Source organism: Archocentrus centrarchus, chromosome 10 (assembly GCF_007364275.1).
Source record: "Archocentrus centrarchus isolate MPI-CPG fArcCen1 chromosome 10, fArcCen1, whole genome shotgun sequence".
In the NCBI taxonomy this organism is placed as follows: domain Eukaryota; kingdom Metazoa; phylum Chordata; class Actinopteri; order Cichliformes; family Cichlidae; genus Archocentrus; species Archocentrus centrarchus.
In genome coordinates this window covers 24,811,754-24,836,762 of record NC_044355.1, presented here as the reverse complement: position 1 = coordinate 24,836,762, position 25,009 = coordinate 24,811,754, and the positions used below count along the sequence as shown (strand labels likewise).

Below are 25,009 nucleotides of genomic sequence, written 5' to 3'. Positions count from 1 at the left end.
ACGCCCCCCCCCAGCCACCATGGGTGCGCAGCGCACACACTCATGAGGGTGGATACAAGGGAAGCCTCTCTACCCCCACCGGACTGCCCATTAATGTAAATCAAGTGCATCTAAATTCTCAGAAAGATAAGCGATCAGTTGAGATATATTTAGCGTTTTTACCGTGTACTTATGAATTCTAAAAGTTTTAAAAATCAGCTAGGATAATAAACAGAGTTGGTTCATTAGTTGTCATTTTTTTCTTATTTGTAGTTAAAAAAAAAAAAGTTTTATATATATTATTTATTTGTTGAGTCACAGGAAAATTCAGCATCCACTAGAAATGTAAACAATCACTGTCTAACACACACATCTGGACCGCATTAATTTCTTGACCCTAAATAATAACCAAAGTCCTTCTATAATGTGTCCTTACCCCTGTATGGTCCCCTTACCATCGCTTCCTACTTGTTTTACTAATAACAGCACAATGGATGGACTCTAGTTTCTAACAGTAAACTATGTGTTGTGATAACCACCACATCACATTATCAAACACTGCATAAAAGCTTTCTGTTTGCATAGAAATTATTTATCTCTGTCATGAAGTGTTCCTGAAGTCCAGATAACCCTACACATCAGTGAGACTATATAAAGTACTGCACAGAACTCTTGAGCCACCTCTCGTTTCTTTATATTTAGAGAGATGTATTGAAACATGTACCAATATATGTCAAACTGTGTTATCTTTGACATTTTTAGTAGATTAAACTAAAGAAGTGGAAACACATTATGTGCTTTTGTGACAGGCTACAAGTAACAAAGTGCCTAAAGATATATAAAATGAGTTCTTTGCAAAGTCGTCTGTTATGTATTGACACAACACTGGCTCACCCTTGAGTTAGGGATCTTTTAATGCTTGGCATAGGTCAGTGTTCAGTGCCTTAACAAACAAAAAAATATTCCACTGAATATGGTCAGGACTGGACTGAAGATGAATGAAAAAAAGCAGCCAGTATTCAAAGAAAAACTTTGAAAGTCACAAACCCAGTGTGCATTGTGATTATTTACAGACAACATAAAAGAACTCTGATAATACATAACAAATAAAATCAAATGGACCACTCTAGGTGTAACCTTGATGTCTTGTCTGTAGTCTCGATCCAGTCTTGAGCCAACCTTTGTCTTTGAAGAAGCATTTATTTCTAATATTTTAAGACAAATATTCCTTAAAGCATGACAGTATGGGCTGAATTTAGCTACAACTCGTATTTAAATTGAAAACAGTACTAGTTTTTTATTAAACCTGCATGCCCGCCCATTGTTCCGTTCTGCTTTCAGGATAAAGAACCTTCAAAATTAAAGCCATTTCCAGTAAAAAACAAAACAAAAACCACTTTCTTCTTTTAAGGTTTGAAACATACGTTTGTCGTCACGACCTTTATTCTGAAAGACACACCCGGAAGTCCTGCCGTCGTGGACATTTTAGCTAGCTTGGTGCTATTGCGAAAAGCACACGATCACTTGTGAAGGACGGAAAGAAACAGCCGCTGGCCGGAGCACTTTTCCTTTCTTTTGTACCGTTTCAGCGCTTTAAGATTATATTAACAGGTAAGCTGCGAGCTGTGAGTCCACGGCTGGATGATACCCGCTCTGTTTTCTGGCCTGTTGTCGTTTCAGGCCGTATTGCTGGCGTACAAGCCGAGCTGCTCTCTTTTCACAGGGATACATCACGTATGGCGCTCTTTACTTCGAAACGGTTCGCAAAGACCCGCGCCTGTCATGATAATTTCCCACATTTAAAGGGAAATTTTCGTAGTTTTTCTACTTCCAGTAAAATCATAATGTCGAAGAGTCATTTTCTCACAACCGACCTTTATTTCCCTGCATGAAAAGGCCTTGGGAGGGAAATTTCGCGGTGTTGCGATGTTCGTAGTAAAATTGTTTTCAGTTATAGCTAGTTTGGTGGAGAAAGAGTCACACACCCCCTTTAATTCAAAAGTTTGTAGGAGAAATTTGAGTCGCTCCTTATGTTTCGCTCTTTCTTATCAAAAATCTCCCACAAGCATCGTCGTGTAGTACAAGATTGTGATGTGAGAGCGATTCAAAGAGCAGCAGTTATTGAAATATAGTCTTTTTTGGTGTTATTTACACGGGCAGTATTGTGTGTTTGCACGCTGAGCTCCGTTCCTGTAGCCGCCGCAGTGAAATCCTGGCCCTGCTGTCATGGCTGTAATGGCTCTATCAAGGCGTCGCAGCACCCTGCTATTGTGATTTTCTTTTTTTAATATCTACATAAAAACAACCACTTTGGTTTTTGGATTGGTGTGGCCACAGTGTATCTTTTTAATCCTCCTTTTTTGATGTATGCAGAGCTTTATGGCCAACATACAACCGACTATCTCTGAAAATAACCGCACACATTTGGAGGTTTGATCCACCGCTGTACTGTAAAGAATACAGTAACGGATTTGCAACCGATTTTGTGTGAATTTCAATGAGATTTTGATTGATGCATAACTAAAATGTGTTATAGAATTTACCTGGAGTTGAAACAGAAATGATGTGGAACTTGAAATGATTCAAACTCCTGGTAATGCCTATGTTCTGACTACTTATTAGAACTAAAACTGCACATTTTCCACTGATTAATAATGTTTTTTATGAAGTGGATGGCTGCAAGTTGTTGCAGATGAGATTTGGAAGAATAGTGGTGCAGGGTGTGCAAACAAAATAGGAAACATGTTGCATCACTGGCAGAAAAAGACTCGTGGGGGGGGGGGGGTTGTCTGCTGTGGAGGACATTGTAATTAAAAGTACCCCAGTTTGCATCAGATTTTTGTTCCACCAGCTTCTGCTGATTTCTCTTCCTCTTTAATCTTATCTAGTCTGTGGGTGACTGGTAAAGGTTACCTGCATTATGACAATATGGCCTTCAACCATGACATTTTTCAAGACGATCTCCACACAAAACAACTTTCACAATTCTGGGTTTGGTTAGAAATGTACATACTTGTTACTCATTTTTCTTCCTGTCTATTCAGCAGCCACTTAGAAATGATCCATCCAATGATCTGTTGGCATACATTTCTGAGATTTTGAAGTTTGGGGGGGGGGATTCTGAAATTGAAGTCATACCAACTACCTGTGGGCCCCGTGTGTGGTCCATTCGAGGCTTTGCCGAGCCACACTTAAAGCAGACACGGAGCTGCTTTTTTTTGTGACTTTCCCTGCTCTGTTTTGAAGTTACTTGAAGGTAGCTGTTGAGTCAAAGTTTTTGTTTCCAGCTGTTTCTGGGAAAGAGTTTCTCATGGCTCCTTTCCAAAGCGCCTTATTCGTTATTTCACTTTGGTGAGAGGGTGGAAAAAATGATTTCCAGAACATGGCTTCTGCTTAAATAACAGAATCTGAGAGTAAGTGATGTTCATATTCATCGCTCACTTTTTACCTATATTGCCAATGAGCGCTTGTATCTAGTTTATGAGCGATGGTTATGAATCAGGGTACAGACAAATCCATTATGGCGGACAATGTGTTTTAGTAGAGTACATTTGTTTTTAGAAGCGTTTTGATCATATCTCTTTAAAAGAGTCGACAAGCTTTCTTACTTTCATGTCTCTTTAAATTAGACTCTTCGGCACTCGAGAAAGCCTTTGGCCATGTCAGGACAGAGGAAAGGAGCTGCAGCAGCGCGGCTGCCCAAATGTGCCTTCTGCAGAACCAACCGGGACAAGGAGTGTGGGCAGCTGCTGGTGTCTGACAGCCAGAAGGTGGCAGCCCACCATAAGTGCATGGTGAGGAGGCCGCGTTGTTCTCAGCCTTTCAGCCTGGGAGCCTTCATGCAAGCTGCCTACTTGCAGTCCTTGCCACATGAGCAGAATAGTGAACAGTTCACATGTGTTTTTGTATTCTTATTTGTTCATGCACTTGTGAAATGAAGTGATTCTTCTCCCATAAATGATCAAATTCCCTTGTGAAAATTGTGCGTCAGCAGTAGTTGAGGGAAATAAAACATAAAATTCAATAAATAAATGTAAAAAGTATAAAACATAAAATGCTATTTAAATGAATTTCTGATTTATTTTATATTTTCAAATGTCTTCTGCAGCTTTTCTCTTCAGCCCTGGTCACATCACATTCAGACAGTGAAAACATCGGAGGATTTTCCATTGAGGATGTGAAAAAAGAGATCAAGAGGGGAAATAAACTGGTGAGTACCAACTGTTGTTCTCAGGTCAGCAAACAGACTGAATGCATGGGTTAGCACTGCTGCTAAAGTGGTTATAAAGGCCAAGATTTTAAGTTCAGGGTCTGTTCTTTCAGGATTTTGGCACTTAAGCCCATTTGAAAGCAGTTGTGGAATAATTCAGTGAAATGACCCTGAGCGCATTTCTTTTTGAGGAAACGCTGCACATCTGTGGATGTACAATGGCTGCTTTTAAGCGATAGTGACTAATGTTAAAGATACTCTGGGTTTTACTGTTTTTACAGTGATAAATGATGGTGCTAATAATAATATAATGGTCTTTCACCTTTAGTGTGTGTGTGTGTGTGTGTGTTTGCATTTCTACTATGTAAGTTTGCTATGGAGGACTGAGGCTGATACCGGCTCATATTATTACATTATGTCCTCCTGTTTCTTGTCATGTTTAAGTGGGAAATATCAGCTTTTCCCATCCAATACAATATCTAAAGCTGCTTGTGGTTTTTGCCTCAATCTGACATACTGTTAAATAAGAAGATGGCTTTGGGATGCACTGCAGCACAGTAAGTCTGTGCTTGCACTATTCTGTATTTCTTTATGTGAATGTGAGAGGGGTGCTGTGCATTAAGTTGCACGTATTATATTTGTTTTTGGGGTTTTTTTTTTTGTTACATCATTAAAATCTATGAAAATCTTTTATCTTATCTTATTAGAGACTGAAAAATGTGGCCTCTAAAGTTTAGTAATGCATGTTTCCACGCAATTTATTTCACATCCCAACCTATCTAGAGATGATCATTATTTACTTTGATTTATCTTTTGGGATAGGCTCCAGCCCCCACCCCACCCCCGCATCCCTGAGAAGGATACGCAGAAGAAAATGGATTTATCTTTTAGAATTATCTTGATTAATCAGCTAATATTTTTGTCTATAAGATGCTAAATGTTTTTTTTGTTTGTTTGTTTGTTTGTTTTTTTAAAACACTAATATCTGTTCCTTTAGAAGTCATTTCTTACTTGACCAGTAACTGAACATTCAGTGTATGATCATACATGACAAAGCATCCTTACATTATGGAAGCTGAAAAAATGTTAGTATATCAGCAGCTCTCTGCTTCCTGTACTGTTTTTCTTTTGAATTGTCATATTTTACTTCCATGTCACCTTCCCTGCTGAATTTAATGTGTTCTTCTCTTGAAACAATCAACGGTTTCCCACTGGGATATGTTTTTAATATTTGCATATGACCCATTAGACGCACGATATTTGGAGACATAATTTCTCAGATCCACATTAGAAGACGTTACGAATTTACAGCTATTTTTAATCAGTGTACTAACTGATGTAGCGGCATCTGCTTTTCCATTTTGCAGATGTGTTCTTCTTGTCACCGACCGGGTGCCACCATCGGCTGTGATGTGAAGACGTGCCGGAGGACGTATCACTATTACTGTGCTGTTAAGGACAAAGCCCAGATCAAAGAGAATCCCTCACAAGGGATTTACCTGTAAGACTCTACTTTTGGATGCTACTGAGCATCATATAATAAATATTCATACACCCATGCATTCATTAGCTGTAGCTGCAAGAGGGTTGGAGCCAATCCCAGCTGACATTGGGGAGAGGTCATTATCCTCCAACCATCTATCGCTCCTAATCAGTCCTTGGGCACATTAGACCTGCCAGTTAACTTAGCTCCAGGTTCAGTTAAACTGAACTGTGTTTCTTTTGTTTCTAATTGTAGCGTTTACTGCCGCAAACACAGGGATGCTTCCCAGGATGGCATTCAAGGTAAAGTTTATTTTAATATTGGTTATCCTGCTATACTGCATGGATGATTCGAAGCTGAAACGTTTTGTCTTAAGCCAGATTGTTGCTTTGTCATTAGATGAAGAGGGAGCTGTGGCTGAGGATTCAGACTCTTCACCTCCGCAAAGTAGGGGCAGGGGAAGGTTTGAGAAGGGGAGAGCCAAGGTGGGATCTCGTGGCCAGTCAGAAGAAACACGCTCTACCTCATCACAAGCTGCAGATGAGGAGAGCTCCTCTCACGTAAGGCAATGTGGCATGTTGCAAATACAGCCTATGTGATTCACTTGAATGGTCTCTGCTTTTGTGTGAACTTTGCTGATGCGGTGTGTTGCGTTTTTTTTAGCGGGACAGGTCACCTCTTCGGACCAGCCCTGGAGACGGCGGCCAGCGCTGTGGCTTTTGCCATGCTGGTGATGAAGAGAACGAAACAAGAGGCATGCTTCATACGGATAACTCCAAAAAAGTGGCCGCACACTACAAGTGCATGGTGAGAATTCATGTTTGCAGAGTATTCTGTGAATGTGCTCTTAAAGTACCAGCAACTGCATTTAATCTGGGATCTGTTTCAGCTTTTCTCATCGGGGACGGTACAGCTGACCACTACATCACGGGCCGAATTTGGAAACTTTGATGTGAAAACTGTCATCCAGGAAATCAAGAGGGGCAAAAGAATGGTGGGGAAATGAAATAATCGAGAGTTTAAAATGTTCTTTTACATTTAAAATGACAGATTTAATGGTGTTGGATTTGTTGGGGTTTTTTCCCAGAAATGCACACTCTGCACTCAGTTGGGTGCTACCATTGGGTGTGAAATCAAAGCGTGCGTGAAGACCTACCACTACCACTGCGGCCTGCAGGACAAAGCCAAGTATATTGAAAACATGGCGCGTGGCATTTACAAGTGAGCACAACGTCTGTTGTCTTCTCTCTTTTTGCCTAAATTACTTAATTATATATTTATTACACACTTATGGTCTCCTTATATCGGCAGTAATTGTTAGCAAACAATTATTTGTTTTATGTGATCATCAAGAACATTGCAGTGATTCTTGTAACTCAATTACTGAAATGAATACTGGATCACAGAGCTAATTAATGTTTTTGTCTCCAGTGATTTGTAGTTTATATTCTGTCCATTGAATTAAAACCCATTGTGGAATATATTACTTTTAGAATTGATTATCTCCTCGTCAGTTTTGTTATTACGGTTCTGGAAGCGAGCTAGAATCATGGTACTCTTGGGAGTTTTCTTTTGTTTTAGTGTTTGTCTCCTCAAAAGAGAATTTCTGTCTTTTTTATTCCCCCTTAATGTGGTTTTTGTTGCTCGCTCCGAGGTACAACTGTGTGTTTCAGGCCTTTTGATCCAGCAGGATGCACACAATCACCTCTTTCACAATGTTCAGTACATACAGGATGGTCTGCCAGACTGAGTGCTTTGATTCTTGTGTTAGGGTCAATTTGAGGAGCAACAAGCCACAACCATCAGCTGGCAAGCTGCCCCGGATCTGTAATGCAGTTAGCAAATAGCTGTTGCCAGGCAGCTAATTTCTGAGTTTGTCAGTCAGACTCGAAAACAAACTGTTAATATAATAATTTTAAAATTGGCTTTTTTTTTTTTTTTTTTTTTTTTGGGAAAGCTGAAGAGAGCTCATGCAAGTTGTCCGGATAAACACCATTCACATGCTGTTTTGGAGGACTCTTCATTTGTCTCTTCTCCAACAGAGGTGAAGAGTACAAAGTTAGCATGACCGAGGTAGCAAATCACATTAACACAAAAGACTCCAGGCTGAAATATAGTAGAAATTGTCAAAGTTGCACAAATTGGAATTTCACTCTAGTTGGATGACTTGTGCAGATCCTGATTTTTTTTTTTTTTTTTTTTTTTTTTTTTTTTTTTTCCCTAACCTCGGAAGAGGATGGATGGATGGATGGTTGGATAGATAGATGGATGAATTTAGCGCTAAAGCCCTCCTTTGCTCCCACCACACCCAATTCCAGTATTTATGATCTACACAAACTCCATGCACAACTACACACACACTAACAATTCCTGGAGGTCGCTTGAGTGTCTATACAGTCACATGATGTCTGGATTGGCTCCACTAGGCACAGGAGTCAAGTGTAAGCTAAAAACTTGCACTTACAAGCAAAAATATAAGGTTATAAAATTTGAGGGAGCAAATCCCAGGATGAAGCAGAAAGCCATTGCCGCGGAATTTGATATTAGACCCCAAACTGTCGGATATTTTTTGAAGAGTTTTGAAAAATCTGATTTTTATCCGACTTATACATAAGACAGTTGTTGTTGTTTTTTTTTGTTGTTTGTTTTTTTTTTTCAAACAAGTCGGATAAAATTCCATGGTCTCTTTTTAAGATCTGACAAATTTCTAGTTGTAGCCATGTGGTGGAAGACTTCCACTTTGGTGGCCTCAGAATCTCGTCTCTGCTCTTTGGGATGATGCAGTCCTGCTGGCTTCATCAGGTGGTGGCTTCCAGCTCACAGTGGAAGTGCTCACAGCAGCTAAGTGTGAACCGGCTGGCATGAGAATCAGCACCTCTAAGTCTGAGACCGTGGTCCTCAGCCAGAAAAGGGTGGAGTGCCCACTCCGGCTCAGGGACGAGTTGCCACTCCAGGTGGAGGAGTTCAAGTATCTTGGGGTCTCGTTCACGAGTGACGGGAAAAGGGAACGGGCGATAGACAGACGAATCGGGGCTGCGTCTGCAGCGATGCGGACGCTGCACCCGTCTGTCATGGTAAAGAGGGAGCTGAGCGTGAAAGCAAAGCTGTCAATTACCGGTCAATCTACGTCCCAACCCTCACCTACGGTCATGAGCTTTGGGTAGTGACCAAAAGAATAAGATCGCGAATACAAGCGGCTGAAATGAGCTTCCGTGGAAGGGTGGCTGGCCTCTCCCTTAGAGAGCATGTGAGGAGTGCAGTTATTCAGGAGGGGCTCAAAGTACAGCCGCTGCTCCTTCACATGAAAAGGAGTCAGTTGAGGTGATTCGGGCATCTGACTAGGATACCTCCTGGGCGCCTCTTGGGTGAGGTGTTCTGGGCATGTCCTACCAGGGGGAGGCCCTGGGGCAGACCCAGGACACACTGGAGAGATTATATCTCTCGGCTATGCTGGGAGCGCCTTGGGGTCCCCCCGGATGAGCTGATGGAGGTGGCTCGGCCATAGAAACCCATGCCATGAAGCTCCCTGTGCACAGTGTTTCTGCTGATGTTAATGCCAGAGGAAGTTTGGGACTCTGCAGTTATTGAGGACTTGTACGCACTATATGCCTCAGCATTTGGTGACCCTGCTCTGTAACTTTACATAGTTGTTCTGGTTTCCAAACACTTCCACTTTGCAGTAATACCACTTACAGTTGATGGTGGAATATCTAAGAGGGAAGAAATTTCCTTGGGCCGGGCCTTTCTGTGCGGAGTTTGCATGTTCTCCCCATGTCTGTGTGGGTTTTCTTCAGGTTCTCTGGTTTCCTCCCACGGTCCAAAGACTTGCGGTTACTGGGGTTAGGTTAATTGGTGATTCTAAATTGCCCATAGGTTTGGGTGTGAGTGTGAATGGTCGTCTGTCTCTCTGTGTTAGCCCTGCGACAGGCTGACCTGTACAGGGTGTACCCTGCCTCTTGCCCTATGACAGGTGGGATAGGCATTTGTTTATTTGTGCGTTGCTGCTGCCAGTTGTTACCAGTGGTAGGAAAGTGTAGTACTTGGGGAAAAATTTTGGGAAATCTTTTATAGGTTACATGTATACAGATTACTAATAAATCTGTTTGTTTTTTTGTTTTTTTTACTCTATTCCATAAATTACAAATACTGCTTGTGTGGTTTTTTGTTTTGTTTGTTTTTTAAGGCTATACTGTAAGAACCACAGTGGCAATGAGGAGAGGGATGAGGAGGATGAAGAACGAGAGAATCGCAGTAGAGAGAGGGCAGCAATTGACCATGGAGGAACACCATCAACACAAGTGAATGGCAACTAAGTACGTTACTACTTGTCTGGTTGTACACAAAATATTAAGTCTAAAAAATGTCTAAATTTTAATGGCAAATATTTAATCTGAGATATTATATTATAATAGCAGTGGAATTGCTCTACTAACCTGTGCTTCCCTTTTTTTCTTCTTCTTTTTTCTTTATTTATTTTTAAAGGGTGGGGTTCAGGTTAAACAGGTTTGGTCCAGTCGGTGTGACGTAGGAAGTACAAACAGAAGAACTCAAAACCTGGGAGTGATATTTTTTTATATTAAATCTTGGCCTACTCACAAAGTCATGGTCTACAAGCTCCCAAAAGTGTTTCACATGGACAAGATGCCCCAGTGCGCACAAGATGTCTTCTTCATGAAACCCTTTTTAGAGTTGAACAGGATGACCAGTGGTACTCCACAGTGCACTGGACTGCAGAAGCATCGTAACAAGCCAAGGCTATTCTTTCCCAAGTTTCAGTTATTGGCCCAGTTTTGAAACATACATGTTAATGTCGGGGATAAGACATGATGGACTGATCTTTTGATTGTCACTCACTGCCCACGTTGCCACAGATAACATGACCCACACTTGTTGAAAGTCAAAGCATTGCTTCCCCTTCCCTAGCTTCTAAAGGACTCACTTTTAAGAGGGGTCTGTTTATTACTAGTGTCGATGACGTTGTGCAGTTTGATTACCTTGTTTCTGTAATCACGTCTTAAGAATACTCTTTTCATGTTAGCCTTTCTTTCTTGATATGTAATATTTTGCTACTGTATTATCATCATGAGTACTTTTGAATATCTGGATTTCAGACAGTCACAATTACAAGTTTTGCCAGCATGCACTTGGATTTTCCCACTGTTAAAGGTGGTGTTTTTTTTATTTAGCTGCTAAAGGGCGAAGTAGAGCTCTTTAGAGGAGTTGGCTTGACTCTGTTTGATGTACTGTTACTTGTATCTCTACAAATGTATCCATGAATGATTGGAATAGAAAATATTTTTATTTTACACTTTTACTGACTGAATTGAGTCTTTGATTTTAAAAGTGAGTCTGTAGGGTAGTAGAAACTCAAAGCTGTACATGTGGCTGGTTGGAGGATGAAAAGTGGCGAGTCTGGTGAAGTTTTAAAGAGAGGTGTGACGCACTAACTGCCACATCAGGAAAACTGAGCACGCAGGTACAGGAAGGTCCATATATTGTTATAGAGTGATGGACTATTTGGCATTTTAGTTGATTACTAAAACAAACTGTTCATGACTGCTGTTTTTCCAAGGGGCTAAAATCTCTCACTGCAAGTGAAATGGGGTCATCCTTAGGCTACAATAGTATATACCAGATATTTTTTGGCACAATTTGTACCTCTTAATACCAACTGACCATTGTTTAAACCCCACAGCATACCTGAATGTTGTTGCTGACCATGTCCATCCCTTTACGACAACAGTGTACCCATCTTCAGGCTAACACACCATGTCACAAAGCTCAGATTATCTCAAACTGGTTTCTTGGACATGACTATGAGTTCACTGTACTCAAATAGCCTCCACAATCACCAGACTGCAGAACAAATGAGCACCTTTTGGGAGTTGGTGGAACAGGAGATTCGCATTATGGATGCATAGCTACTAAATCTGCTGCAACTGTGTGATGCTATCTTGTTAATATGGACCAAAATCTCTAAGGAATGTTTCCAGCACCTTGTTGATTCTATTTGAAGAATTGAGACAGTTCTCAAAGCAGAAGGGGGTCCAGCTGGTACTAGCAAGGTGTAGCTAATAAAGTGTCTGATGAGTGTATAGGGAGACAGAGAAAATGCACAGTTTGGTACATTGAAAAGAAAAAAAAAAAAAACCAGGTGAGCTCTTGACCATTTAAAAACAAGTGGGCGATCACAAGATCCTTCCCACAGACAGTAAAGACCTCTTAACATCAAGCCAAGTGAAGAATACTCTCCAGGAGGTAAGTGTATCATAAAGATAGGATGTCACAAAAGAAAATCCACAAGGTACAAACAATCAGTCTCAGGAATAGAAAAGCCAGATTAGACCTGGCCCAAAAGAAGGTGTAAAAAAAGCCAAAACAGTGCTGTCTGTACAGATGTAACTCAGATCACCCTGTAACAGAATGGACAAAGAAATGGAGGCAGTGTGGTGAATGAGCATTGATGAATTCTAATGGATTGGGTCTCTGGTGTTTATTGATGATGTGACAGAGGTTAGAAGCAGCCTGATGAATTCTGAACTGTCTGCTCAAATATAGACAAATTCAGCAAAGCTGATTGGGAAGTAGTTTGTAAACAGATGGACAGTGACATAAAACTTAAGCAACCCAGGAATTTCTGATAGTCAAAAAGTGCAATATTCTGCGGTGAATCAACAAATCTCAACCTAATCCAGCTGTATTTCACTTACTGAAGACAAAACTAAAGGCTGAAACAAACACCATTCTTTGGTGGTGTTCATAGTTTCCAGACATTGCTGATCGAGCACTGTGGTTAATGTCCTTTGAAATACGACCAGAGTCTGTGCTTCAAATGCATCTCAATTTCTTCATTGAAAAATCTATTCTGTTGTTGTACAGAGCCAAAATCATGTCATCCTCCATATATTTTCAGACCTAGCTATGAAAAAAATTGACCTTAGCTGTAGTCTCTGTGGTTCTAGTACTTCACTAACATCAAATTCATTCAGAAGCACAAATCCACTTGTGCCTAAGAAAATCATTAATCACTAAGATTTCCTTGGCCATCATGAGAAGGTCTTTCATTGGTAAACCTGCACATTTATTTATGTTTTTAGTGTGTTTCTAATTCCAAGAACTGTCCAAATCCATACAGCAATAAAATACCCCAACACATACATTTTAAAATGTCTAATCTTACACAGAATGTTAGACGGTGCAGACACTTTGACTTGTACAAAAACATGACAGTGGATGTTTTGTTCAGTTGTCACCATAAATCACACAAAAAAAAAAACAACCTGTATGCCAGTGAGGAATGGTGCACAATGCTGTGACCTGGAAAATGAATCACTTAGATTGAATTCAGCCTGTTTCATGAACACCTGTGCTTACTGTGGGAAAGTGCCAAAGAGTATGTACCATATATCAAATCTAAAAGGCCGCTGTTTTTGCAGCTAAGTGTTGAAAAGAGACGAGACTTAAAACATTCTTAGCATTACTATACTGTATGGAGTATAACATTAGATATACTCTGAAACAGGAAATACACATGGTCATACTCGTAATACTGATACTAACAGATATACTTCCCTATTTTTCTAAATCTGTCTTTAATCAGTGTAAAAAAAAATTAATATTCAAATAAGCTTCTGGATGTAATTTAAAATCCAACCTGTAATGTTGGCATGTAGCACTGGAACTGTGACTGTTTGCATAAAACTTGTTGATAAAGCTTACAGTTAGGACTGGATAAGGTGACACTGAACCCTCCCTTTGTTACGCTGCAATAGGCCTAGGCTGCTGGGTGTTGTAGAATCTTTACCTTACAATATAAAAAGCCTCTTGAGGTGACTGTTACTGTGATTTGGCACATATAAATAAAACTGAACTGAACTGAAAACTAGTAACCACAGACTGTACATAAAAGATGGCCCTAGCTGTTCTGACATCATGCATAGTTTTGTGAAGCTCTGTTTTGAAGCCTTGGCATTGGTTGTTTGGGGTCAAACTTGATTATATTTGCTAACCAAGCTTACTGTTTTTATCAAAGTTTTTGGTCAACTGCAATTTGTACTCCAATGCTAGCTATATATATATATATATATATATATATATATATATATATATATATATATACACACTATATTCTTCCTAACAAAGATCAGGGTAAAGAGGCAATTTAGAGGTTGTTGCTGGGGGTTTATTACAGCATAACTTTTTATCTTTTCCCATTTATAAAACCATTAAGTGCAATCAACACCCTGAAGTTTGCAGACGACACTCTGATCTGTAGTGAGAGAAGGGAGCCTGGAGAGGTGGAGGTATGCACTAGAGAGAAGAGAAATGAAAGTCAGTAGAAACAAGATGGCATGCATATTTGTGAATGAGAGTGAGACAGATGCAACGGTGAAGATGCGAGGAGCAGAGGTAGTGAAGGTGGAGGAGGTTGAATACATGGGGTCAACCATCCAAAAAAAAAAAAACTGTACAAGCGGTGAAGAAGAGAGTGCAGGCAGGGTAGAGTGGGTGGAGATGATTGTCAGGGGTGATTTGTGACAGGATGATAGCAGCAAGACTGAAACCGGCTGTGATGTATGGTTTGAAGATGGTGGCACTGATAAAAAGACAGGAGGGGGAGCTGGAAGTGGCAGAGCTGAAGATGACAAGATCTTCACTGGGAGTGACCAGAATGGACAAGATTATAAAAGAGTACGTCAGAGGGACCGCTCAGGTTAAGCAGTTTGGAGACAAAGTTAGAGAGGCAAGGCTGAGATGGTTTTCTCTTTTCCAGGCAGGAGGAAAAGAGAAAGACCACAGAGAAGATTCATGGATGTAGTGAAGGAAGACATGCTAAGGGTTGGTGTGACAGAGGAGGATGCGAGAGGTAGTGTTAGATAGTGGCAGATGATCCGCTGTGGAGACCCCTAAAAGGCGCAGGCAAAAGAAGTAGTGCAGTCAACACCCTATCCTGAATAATGATGATTTTTTTCCCCTAAAAAGGTAGCTTCTTTCAGCGCTACAACTTCAAGCGAGGCCATTGGTTGAAGAGTTGGGCGTGTGGGCGCTACATCATGTATTTATGACCAATAAAATCCTCTTAAACTCGGGTTTCTACTTTTCCACTGAGCTTTGTTCATTGATTGGCAGTTCTCCAACGTCCTCTGTTTGGTGGGAGGAGCCTAACCCTTCCCCGCGTTTTTTTTTTTTTTCTTTTTTCGATTTGCGCGCCGAGCGTGCGCGTGCAGTTACGTGATACCCACGGCCCGGAAGAAAACCCGACCCTCTCGGCTTCCATGTGTGAAACGCTGAGAGGTTGAAGAGTCCGGGAAACCAAGCTGAGAGTACACTGTACTGTTTTCTCTCTGAAGACCACAGCGGAGTGCACACATTGTTGACGACAGGGACCGATACGGACATGGCGACGTCCAGCTCCTGTGTTGTGGTAAGTTGAAATAAGAGACAGAAGGTGGTCGGAGGTTACCTTTGCGTGCCCCCGATCACGCTGTACGTGGGCGTGCTGTTAGCCGTAGTTTTTTACTGCGAATTACCTGTTTGGACTGTGTACTCCCCTCCATAGTCACATCGTTAACATTTATTTGCAAGGATAATGCTGTATTCAATGCAGCATAGCCTGTGGTGCTTTATAGACACGCGCTCGCCAGGACTTACACACGTGATGCAAGAGGTGGCTTATGGACTGCGGGAGTGTGCATCTGTCAGCAAAACCATTAGACAATTACAGACAAACAAACGAGGTGTAAACGAGGGGGTGTGTTTGAGCACACGCCTGTTTAGTGTGGCTCACTAACAATGGTGCAGGCTGTGTGTTTTTGTGGATAACTGAAAGGGAATATTGGTGATGGGCTGGCTTCAGACGTATGTAGAAATTTTGCTTTAACGAATGGCACGAATGCAAAAACCCTGCTAGGATCATGAATGGGTGTGACATTTAAAGTAGGTAACTGCAGAAGACCGGCTTGCTTGTGTACAGTGATTGCGTTGGAGAACTAAAGTGCTCCAGCTTGCGAAATAAATGAAAGAGTCGCCAGTCTTTGGGAAATTACATCAAGTCTGCTGATGCCGCGATATATAGATGATGGTTGTGCTGCAGAGCTGACACCACAGATGGGAAAAGTTCTGTTGTGCTCCTGGAAAAGTAGTCCCAAGCATTTTTAGAAAAAATAAAAGCAACTCGCAGATAGACTGAAAGGCCCATATAAAAACTAATCATCTTTTTTTGTTACATCATTCTGAGTCAAAGTACAAGGTCCTGTCTCTGTGGACCTGTTAGTGTTTTGTAATGTGCAGTACACGACAGGTCACTGTGGCCCCTAGACTGGAACAAGTAAATGCATAACCAGAGTGCTGCTGTTCAGGCTGTAGCCATAATTTTAAACCCAGCTTACTTTTTGATACTTTCTGGGAAGCAGAGTGCTGAAAAAACATTTGCGCACACAGATAATGGCACTGTGTCCATTATGCTCAAATTTAGATTTACAGTATTTACTTACTGTGCTGTCCCCTTAATCACATTTTAAAGAGAAATTGGTGAGCTGTCAAACATGGACTTTGTAAGCACAAAGATCATCATTCCTTTGACCACAGATCCATTCACTGGATGTTTTTTTTTCCCCTGTGTTTTAATTTACAAATGCATTCTTTAAAAGGGACACATGGTGCTTTTACTTTACTGTCTCTCATATATAACATCAGATGTTCATGTCAGATGGCCGAAGTTTAAAAAGTTAGGTTAATGTATGTTAGGTTAATGTAAGTACTCTGATTTATTTTTATGGTTATATGCTCCATGTCCAACATGCTAACAGTTGCACCAGCAGCATAGTATTTTATTAGTTATAATACTTTTGTTCCTAACAGCATCAACATTTTGGCACATTTCTGTCATGCTTTCCTGTTAACAGGGGCGTCTATTCAAAGTGTGGCTGAGCAGTTGACTCATATACTGAAGGCTAGAGACCCATCGCATGGGCCTGGGTTCAAGTCTGCTCCAGACCTTTTTTTTTTTTTTTGGTAGTTGTACTGTTTTTCAGATCCTTCACACTTGAACCATCTGGAAGCCTGCCCCTCAGCAGGCTTCCAGATGTTGGCCAATGAGAATAAAGTTAGAATGTTGCCCAGTCACTCAGCTAAATGCATGAGCTGTGAGTCATGCACAGCTAATTTAAAGGTCTTTAATATAAATATGGAGCTGGAAATGAGCAGAATATGTCCTTTTCAAAAAGAAAAAAAGAACAGCAAGTCTGTGAGTAATAGCGGAACATAATCTTTCTAATCATGTGACCGTGAAGATGTCTGCTCAGTATCAACCTTTATTATTTGTAACTGAAAGAGTTCCCAAAACAGATGCACATGTCAGCAGGGCTAAAGGGAAAGGCTTTATTTCAGTCTAACCACACGTGGCATAAGGATGGGAGCCGTATTATCCAGAGTTTGTGTGTTGTTGCTTTCAGAAGATTCAAATTCTGCACCGTTACACTCTTAGTCTGTCTCTTCGTTCCCACAGCACCTCCAGCTCTACACTAGCTGTCACATGATGCCAGTTATGTTGTTTGGTTTCCTGTGGTATGCTGTTTGACCCACAGCATAAAATGCAGTTTTACAAATTATAAAATACCTTTCTGGGATGAGGCATAAAATTCAGGAAAGACATCAGTTGGCGGTTTTGCTGCTTGGACAACATGTTTACTGAGGAAGCCTTCAGCAGAGACAAAGGAACGATTCACTGATGCTTTAATGACGTCCAAATTGGAAAACTTCCTCTTTCTGAGAGTCCAGTTTTGTTTTTTGAGGCTGTCTTCTCAGTGTGGTCTTAGGTGGAAACCCAGTTCCTCCCTAATCTCTGCAGATTTGTCCTGTGAATGTGTGATATGAGGCAGATAAACTAGTGTGGCAGTAAAATGTGTGGGAAAGTAGACCACCATTAACCTGATCTCTTTTACCTTGGCTGCCCTATGTCAGGTGAGTGCCCCATGCCCCTTGTTAGGTAATACCCACCCCCTACCCCCACCCACCTTCAGATTTTTTTTAACTCCTTTGTACTGTTTTTTTTTTTTTCCTGTTCTCAGATCAGTGACGAGGAGCAGGGTTATGACTTGGACCTTTTCTGCATACCAAAGCACTATGCTGCTGACCTGGAGAGGGTCTACATCCCACACGGACTCATCTTGGACAGGTAGGTGGTCACATTCGTTGTGCTATGACTAGCCTGTCTTAACAGAGACTGCAGAATTAGAGTTTCTGCAAGTAGTGGATCAAAGTGCTTTGTTAAACATTTGGGATTCAGTGATTAATGCAGAGAAGCTTTTTGTTTCTTATTCCTAATGGCTGTATCTTCTGGCTCATTAGGATATTACACTTTGATACGCTTTGGAAAGCTTTGCCTGCTGACACAAACAAAAAAGAAATGACCGCTTCTGCTGACTGTGGCAGAACACTGAGCGAGCTATCTTCTCTCTCTCTCTCTCTCTCTCTCCCTCTCCCCCCCTCCCCATCCCGTGTGATCCCAGGACAGAGAGACTGGCCAGAGAAATCATGAAGGAAATGGGTGGACACCACATCGTGGCCCTCTGTGTACTCAAAGGGGGTTACAAGTTTTTTGCAGACCTGCTTGACTACATCAAGGCCCTGAACAGGAACAGCGACCGCTCCATCCCAATGACAGTTGACTTCATTCGCCTCAAGAGCTACTGTGTAATTGATCTTACTGTTTTTATTTAAATCACCAAAACCTCTGGGAACTATGTTTTTTTTTTTTGTACTTACAGTATTTGCTTTAAAAAAGTGGAAGTAAACACACAAAATTCTAAAACGGCTAGAACTGCCGAATATGGCCAAAAAAACAAAACAAAACAAATGCTGGGCTGAGGTTTAAAAGTTGCTTAAATTATAAAAGCAAAGTACAAAACAGTCCAGTGGAAAGAGACTTGGAAATTAAATGATGGCCATATGAGGACAGGTCAGTATTTTTCAGTCTGTATTTAATTTATGTTCAGATGCCTGAACATACACTATATTGCTAAACATATTCTCTCACCCATCCAAATCACTGAATTCAAGTGTTCCAGTCTCTTCCACGGCCACAGGTGTATAAATCAAGCACCTAGGCATGCAGACTGCTTCTACATACATTTGTGAATGAATGGGTCGCTCTCAGGAGCTCAGTGAATTCCAGCGTGGTACAGTGATAGGATGCCACCTGTGCAACAAGTCCAGTCCTGAAATTTCCTCACAACTATATATTCCACAGTCAGCTGTTAGTGGTTTTATAACACAGTGGAAATGATTGGGAACGACAGCAACTCAGCCAAGAAGTGGTAGGCCACTTAAAATCACAGAGCGGAGTCAGCAGATACTGAAGCTCATAGTGCGCAGAGGTTGCCAACTTTCTGCAGAGTCTACAGAGCTCCAAACTTCATGTGGTCTTCAGATTAGCTCAAGAACAGTGTGCAGAGAGCGTCATGGAATGGGTTTCCATGGCCGAGCAGCTGCATCCAAGCCTTACATCACCAAGCGCAATGCAAAGTGTCACATGCAGTGGTGTAAAGCATGCCGCCACTGGACTCTAGAACAGTGGAGACGTGTTCTCTGGAGTGATGAATCATGCTTCATCATCTGGTAATCCAATGGATGAGTCTGGGTTTGGTGGTTGCCAGGGGAACAGTACTTGTCTGACTGCATTGTGCCAAGTGTAAAGTTTGGTGGATTGTGGTGTGGGGGTGTTTTTCAGGAGTTGAGCTCGGCCCCTTAGTTCCAGTGAAAGGAACTCTTAATGCTTCAGCATACCAAGACACTTTGGACAATTTCATGCTCCCAGCTTTGTGGGAACAGTTTGGGGATGGCCCCTTCCTGTTCCAACACGACTGCACACAGTGCGCAAAGCAGGTCCATAAAGACATGGATATTAAACCCTGTAGATTAAGAATGGGATGTTACTCAAGTTCATGTTTGTGAATGCAGACGAGCAAATAGTTTTGGCAATATAGTGTAAATTAAAGGAAGAAGGAAACAAAAAGACCATGAAGCTTCCAGTCCATGGAATAAATAAAAAAAGATCAAATCTGTGAAGAAACTTCATAAAATGCTAACAAATTGAAATTCCATTCATTTTTTTTTCCACTTAAGCTTTCACACTTTAAGCTTTCAGTTTGTTGTTTTAATCATTCAGTCTTATAGCTCCTGGTTCTGCATGGTGGTGCAAGATTTAAAAGTTGTAAAAGGTAGCTTTGCAAACAAAATACATTCAGTCTTTGCAAAGTAACAGTAATGCATAACATTTTAGTGAGAATCTCGACTATACACAACTAACGTACGATACACTAAATATTAATTGGCATCCATGTTTTACCTGTTTTTGTGTGCGTTTTCACATCTGCTTTCAATAGGTTGTAAAATCACCTTTAACAGCAATAAGTTGGAAATAATTTTTTTTCTGTACAACTTTATCAGCAATGTAGTCGAGGAATTTTGTCCCAATCTTCTTTATGGTGTTGCTTCAGTTTATTTGTTTCTCCTGCCACATGATTTCAATCAGGTTGCGCTCTGGACTTTGAGCCGTACATTCTTCTATTCATTTATGTATTTTCAGTCATTCTGTTGTAGATTTGCCGTCCAGCCTCCATCTGTCAACTTTTTTGCTAAATTTGCTGCTCCTCTGTCATTTATGATTTAAATCTTCTGAAACTTGGCACAAATACCCTTTGGGTAAGGCTCTCCGAAACAGGGAGACAGATTTTTGATTATTTATTATTATTTTTTTGAAATCTTTGAGAAACACTGTACATTGATGTTTACCTTTTAATCCCTACTCCTCCTGTATTCCGAGGCCAACTGTTTTGAAACTTGGTTATGAGTCTTCACAGCCAAATTAGTTTCCATTCTCATATATCACACACTGTACAAAAAAAACATTTGACAGCAGAGCTCTATAGACCAACAGGATTTTGGCAATTTCTCTGAGCATCACCTTTTCTGGCCTTGGGGTGAATTTGCAGGGATGTCCACTCCTGGGAAGATTAACACACATCTGAATGCTTCAGACAAGCAAACTGTCCAAACCTCTGCACTTAATCAAGTGCATTTGATTAGCAGCGCCTGGCTGCTGCTTACCCTCTGAGTTCCTATGGAAGCAGTAAGGGTGCACTCAGGTTTTCACTGGACTGCAGTCTGCAGGTTTCCTTCATTCTTTTCCCATTCTTGTCTTCACAGAATGACCAGTCGACTGGTGAAATAAAAGTAATCGGTGGAGACGACCTATCTACTCTGACAGGAAAGGTAAAAACCTATAAACTCTTTGCTTACAGGATTAATATTATACCGGTAAGCTGATTTCACTCCTGGTTTTGTCTAATTTTGCCACCAGCTAGCATGAACGGATATTTCCAAGAAACACATCCACTTAGAAGCAAAGCCATTGCTTTCATGTAATCGTTTTTGTAAATATCCCACAGTAATTTAAAACAGGTCTGGTTATGTGATTGAGTGCAGAAGCAGAACAGCACCCACTTAGTTACAGACTGTTGTACTGATTCCCTTTGTAATCAAGAGGGTGCAGCTTTCCTTTTGAGCTCTGGATTTTTAAGATGACTTGCTTTTCACTTGATTAACTTTTTTTTTTTTTTTCCTTTCTTTTTACACACAGAATGTGTTGATTGTGGAGGTATGTACTGATTGCTTTTCTTTAGTATTAAAACAGGCAGTTTTTATTTCTTAGAGTGCTTATCTGAGCTCCTCTCCTGTGTTTCTAGGATATTATCGACACAGGGAAGACGATGAAGACGTTATTGCAACTCCTCAAACAGTACAATCCTAAAATGGTGAAAGTAGCAAGGTAAATAATGGCTTCACTGAACAGTTGGCCTGTACGATTCTGTGTGGTTTCACTGGAAAGCTGCTTCAGACTAACACCACTGCAGCAGATTTTGATAATCATTTTGGTTTGTATCTTCAGTTTGCTGGTGAAGAGAACACCAAGAAGTGTTGGCTACCGACCAGACTGTGAGTTGAATATTTGTAACTTGTAAATTGGTGACAGGCTTTGGGTTGAAGTTTAGCTTGTACAATAGCTTATTATAAACAAGGCTCTACATGCTGTCATGCTTAAGATGTTAAAAAAAAAAAAAAAAAAAATTTGTTTTCTTTCCCTTTTCTCTCAGTTGTAGGATTTGAGGTCCCTGATAAATTTGTGGTGGGTTATGCGCTAGACTACAACGAGTACTTTAGAGATCTAAATGTAAGTATTTGAGAAAGAGATACAGTAATGTGCCAAAATCTTGAGCCACCCGTCATTTCTTTCAGTTTTGCTTCCAGGGAGCCAGAGCTTGTTATTGTTTTATTTTTATTTTTTTAATGGTCTTGAGCAATAGTTCTACAGGCTTTCACTCATTTTCAGTCCAAAACCTGCATCTTTATGTACCTTATTACTAGCAGTCTGTCACAAAACATGTAAATTTGTTCCCTTTTTTGTTGTTGTTGAAATACCAAAGATGACACAGTTTGAGCCACTTAACACTGACCTATGAATCATTCAAGCATAAAAAGTCATCTAACTCGAGGGAAGATCGAACGTTGTATCTGCACATAACAAACAACTTAGCAAAGAACCAGTTTTAAATTTTCTTCATGCAGCCTGACGCAAAAAACACAAATTTGTTCCCATTTCTTCAGTTGAATCTAGAGATTGTAATTTTCTTTGCTCATTCTGATTTTCTAAGAACTATAATTGACAACGTATACAAAAAACTAACTGCTTTCATCCTTTGCTCATACTGAGGCTGCTGTATCCATCCAGCAGGATGCTGTATCCATCCTGAAGCCATCCAGAGCTCTGGGGGGGGGGTGTTAAGTGTCTGATTAGGTTTGTTACAAATGTTTTTTGTGGTGGTTTTGTTTCATTTGGCTTTGTATCTTCACTCACAGTGAAGAGCTTAAACAACAGGTCAGCATATGGTTGTGAGTGTGCACGTAACTATTTGCCTGCACCACTGTGCACGTGTTGTGCAGGCATAAAATAGACCGGCTTGTAGTCAGACATATGTGAGGTTGATCACAGGTCAGGGCCAAGAACAACAAGTGCAGTCTCCAGCCAGTAGATTGGTGCTTCGAAAAGTGCCAAAGATAACACAATTTGACAGGTATAAAATTATATTTTTGCACCAGAACTGTTAGCTGAGAACTTGGCAATTCTCTGCATGGTTTGCAGTATGTTCGGTACAGATAAAAGACAACAAAAGTATTGATGGGCCAAAAAAATATCTAGCCGAGGAACAGTAGCTGGAAGTCGTGTCCTTAAGAAACAGGAAAAAAAAATCCAGCAGAGAGCTGACTTAGGACCTGAGAGATGCATTTGGTGCTTCAGCTGATCCAGCTACTGTTCACTGAAGTCTCATCTCATCACAAATGAGATGCAGTGCAGGGTGGCTGTCAAGAAGCCACTGTTAATGAAGGGAAACAGGGAGAAAAGGCTGAGGGATGCCACATTACACAAAAACTGGACTGAAAATCAGTGTAAACAGGTCTGACAGTGATGAATCCAAAATTTTAAATGTTTTTGTTTCAAATCATTGTCAGTATGAATGGAGGAAATCAGGAAGGAGGTACAACAGTGCATTTCAGCCAGTGATGTTTAAGATCTTGTCAATCAATAAAATTGTGAACAAACTCAATTTTTGCCTTTATATATTTTATTTCTATGTATGTTTGCAATACATCGCTGCACCTAGTTCCCATTTTCCTGGAGTGGGAAATGGGGACATGAGTGGCTAAAGACTTCTGCACAGTACTGTAGCTCATAGGTTAAAAATCTTTGGCTCTTTATCCAAAATGTAAGCATGCTAATGCTGACCAAAGTGAGATTTTTTTTTTCTTTTTCTTTTCAATGCTGCAATACTGCATCATCTTTTTCTTTTCTGTTCCAGCATATCTGCGTCATTAGTGAAACGGGGAAGGAGAAGTACAAAGCATGAAGAGCACCTCCTAACAGTTTTCAATATTTGGTTATGTCTTTTTTTCATTTACCATAGATGTTATATTTCATTGCTTTATATTGTGTCGTAAGAAAATGATCAGCCTGCTCAGGGTGAAAGTGATAATCCTGTATTTCCTGTGTTGGTGTCACCACACACGCACACACACATTTTGACTTTTGAAAATGCTTTGCCTTAGAGAGAACCACATCTGGATTTAAAGGAATGGATCCCAGCTTCACCTCAAATATTGCTTTTATGCTCCCACACTGATTTCATTTTTTTAAAAATAATTTTTTTCTAATTGAGAACATTTTAGAGCAATGCTGCTAGAATATAATACAGTCAGATAATTGTTGTTCTGCCATAAGATTCACAACCATTTCTTTGTGTGAAATGATTATATTATTATTTAGTGTTTCTGTAATTCTACCTGAAATTATCAGGAGCTTTTTTTTTTTTTTTTTTTAATGACACATTTGAAGAGGAGCTTCTGGAATTGTAAATGTACTTTTGGGAACAATATTTCACTTTTCTGTGGCACTGTGTTTTGTGACAGTAAAGACACACGGGGTAGAAAAGTAAACAGATTTTTGCTTCTGTCCCATATTAAATTATGTAGACATTGATATGTGTAAAAAGAGGTTTCTTCTAATTTATGAAAGTTAGTGAAAGCCAAATAAAGCTTTAGAAGCATCCATCTTCTTTGTGTAAGATGAAAAGAGATCCTCCTAATGCTGGAACGTGGAGTTCAATCACAAACTATTGACGGCTGAGAATTGTTCATCTGAAATACCTAATCTGTATCTACATATGCTTTAATTGCACATAATTTAATTAAACCCCCCTGTTTTTTTTTTCCTTTTGTTTACATTTTTGGCTAAATGAAATGCTGTGTAATCATCAGTGTTGCAGCACCAGACATTAAATTTTTCTCACCACCCACTGAAAAAATGTTTTTCATTTAATATAACAGATTATTGGGATGCTGAAATGTGTTGTGCCAGAGTAATTTAGAGTGAGTAATGTAGTTGTGATGCAGAAAAGATAAATGTCTTCAAAGAAAAAAAAACTTTATTATTCATCTTCACTCATGAAGAAAATGAAAATTTGAGCTGCCATCATCTGATCTTACTTCATTTGGAAATCAAAACTTAAACATCTGAATTTAAGTGTATTTAATTAGAATTTCTGCATCCAGACATTTTCCTGACTCCTTATCCAGCTTCAGGTTGCTGGAGGGCTGGAGTCCATCCCTGCTGTCATAGGGCAAGAGGTGGAGTATGCTCTGGACATGTAGCCAGTCCATCACAGGGCTAACACAACGAGACTACACCTTCACCTAACGTGCATGTCTATATGGGAGGAAACCCA

General features: G+C 40.4%; 2 protein-coding genes across 2 annotated transcripts; both read left to right on the top strand.

Moving 5' to 3' along the window:
• Positions 1-1,440: 1,440 nt before the first annotated feature.
• Positions 1,441-10,980, top strand: phf6 (PHD finger protein 6). Its single transcript, XM_030739421.1, has 11 exons — positions 1,441-1,590; positions 3,609-3,773; positions 4,088-4,189; positions 5,557-5,690; positions 5,928-5,974; positions 6,072-6,232; positions 6,336-6,479; positions 6,562-6,666; positions 6,760-6,893; positions 9,856-9,985; positions 10,155-10,980. Exons 2-10 carry the CDS (start codon positions 3,639-3,641, stop codon positions 9,983-9,985), a joined length of 1,092 nt encoding a protein of 363 aa, XP_030595281.1. The 5' UTR covers positions 1,441-1,590; positions 3,609-3,638; the 3' UTR covers positions 10,155-10,980.
• Positions 10,981-14,883: 3,903 nt separating this feature from the next.
• hprt1 (hypoxanthine phosphoribosyltransferase 1) lies at positions 14,884-24,582 on the top strand. The gene is made up of 9 exons (XM_030739890.1): positions 14,884-15,096; positions 17,741-17,847; positions 18,182-18,365; positions 20,880-20,945; positions 21,313-21,330; positions 21,419-21,501; positions 21,622-21,668; positions 21,827-21,903; positions 23,588-24,582. The coding sequence occupies exons 1-9, from the start codon at positions 15,070-15,072 to the stop codon at positions 23,633-23,635; spliced, it is 657 nt and encodes a 218-aa protein (XP_030595750.1). The 5' UTR covers positions 14,884-15,069; the 3' UTR covers positions 23,636-24,582.
• The last annotated feature ends 427 nt before the right edge of the window (positions 24,583-25,009 follow it).

What these genes read in the sequence shown, in the direction of transcription:
- hprt1 (XM_030739890.1), top strand. Translation starts at nt 15,070, where the DNA reads ATGGCGACGTCCAGCTCCTGTGTTGTG. An exon ending in CGTCCAGCTCCTGTGTTGTG is followed by an intron (nt 15,097 to 17,740) that starts GTAAGTTGAAAT and finishes TCCTGTTCTCAG; the next exon opens with ATCAGTGACGAGGAGCAGGG. An exon ending in AGTACTTTAGAGATCTAAAT is followed by an intron (nt 21,904 to 23,587) that starts GTAAGTATTTGA and finishes TTTCTGTTCCAG; the next exon opens with CATATCTGCGTCATTAGTGA.
- phf6 (XM_030739421.1), top strand. Translation starts at nt 3,639, where the DNA reads ATGTCAGGACAGAGGAAAGGAGCTGCAGCAGCGCGGCTGCCCAAATGT. An exon ending in TCAAGAGGGGAAATAAACTG is followed by an intron (nt 4,190 to 5,556) that starts GTGAGTACCAAC and finishes TCCATTTTGCAG; the next exon opens with ATGTGTTCTTCTTGTCACCG. An exon ending in CCCTCACAAGGGATTTACCT is followed by an intron (nt 5,691 to 5,927) that starts GTAAGACTCTAC and finishes TTCTAATTGTAG; the next exon opens with CGTTTACTGCCGCAAACACA.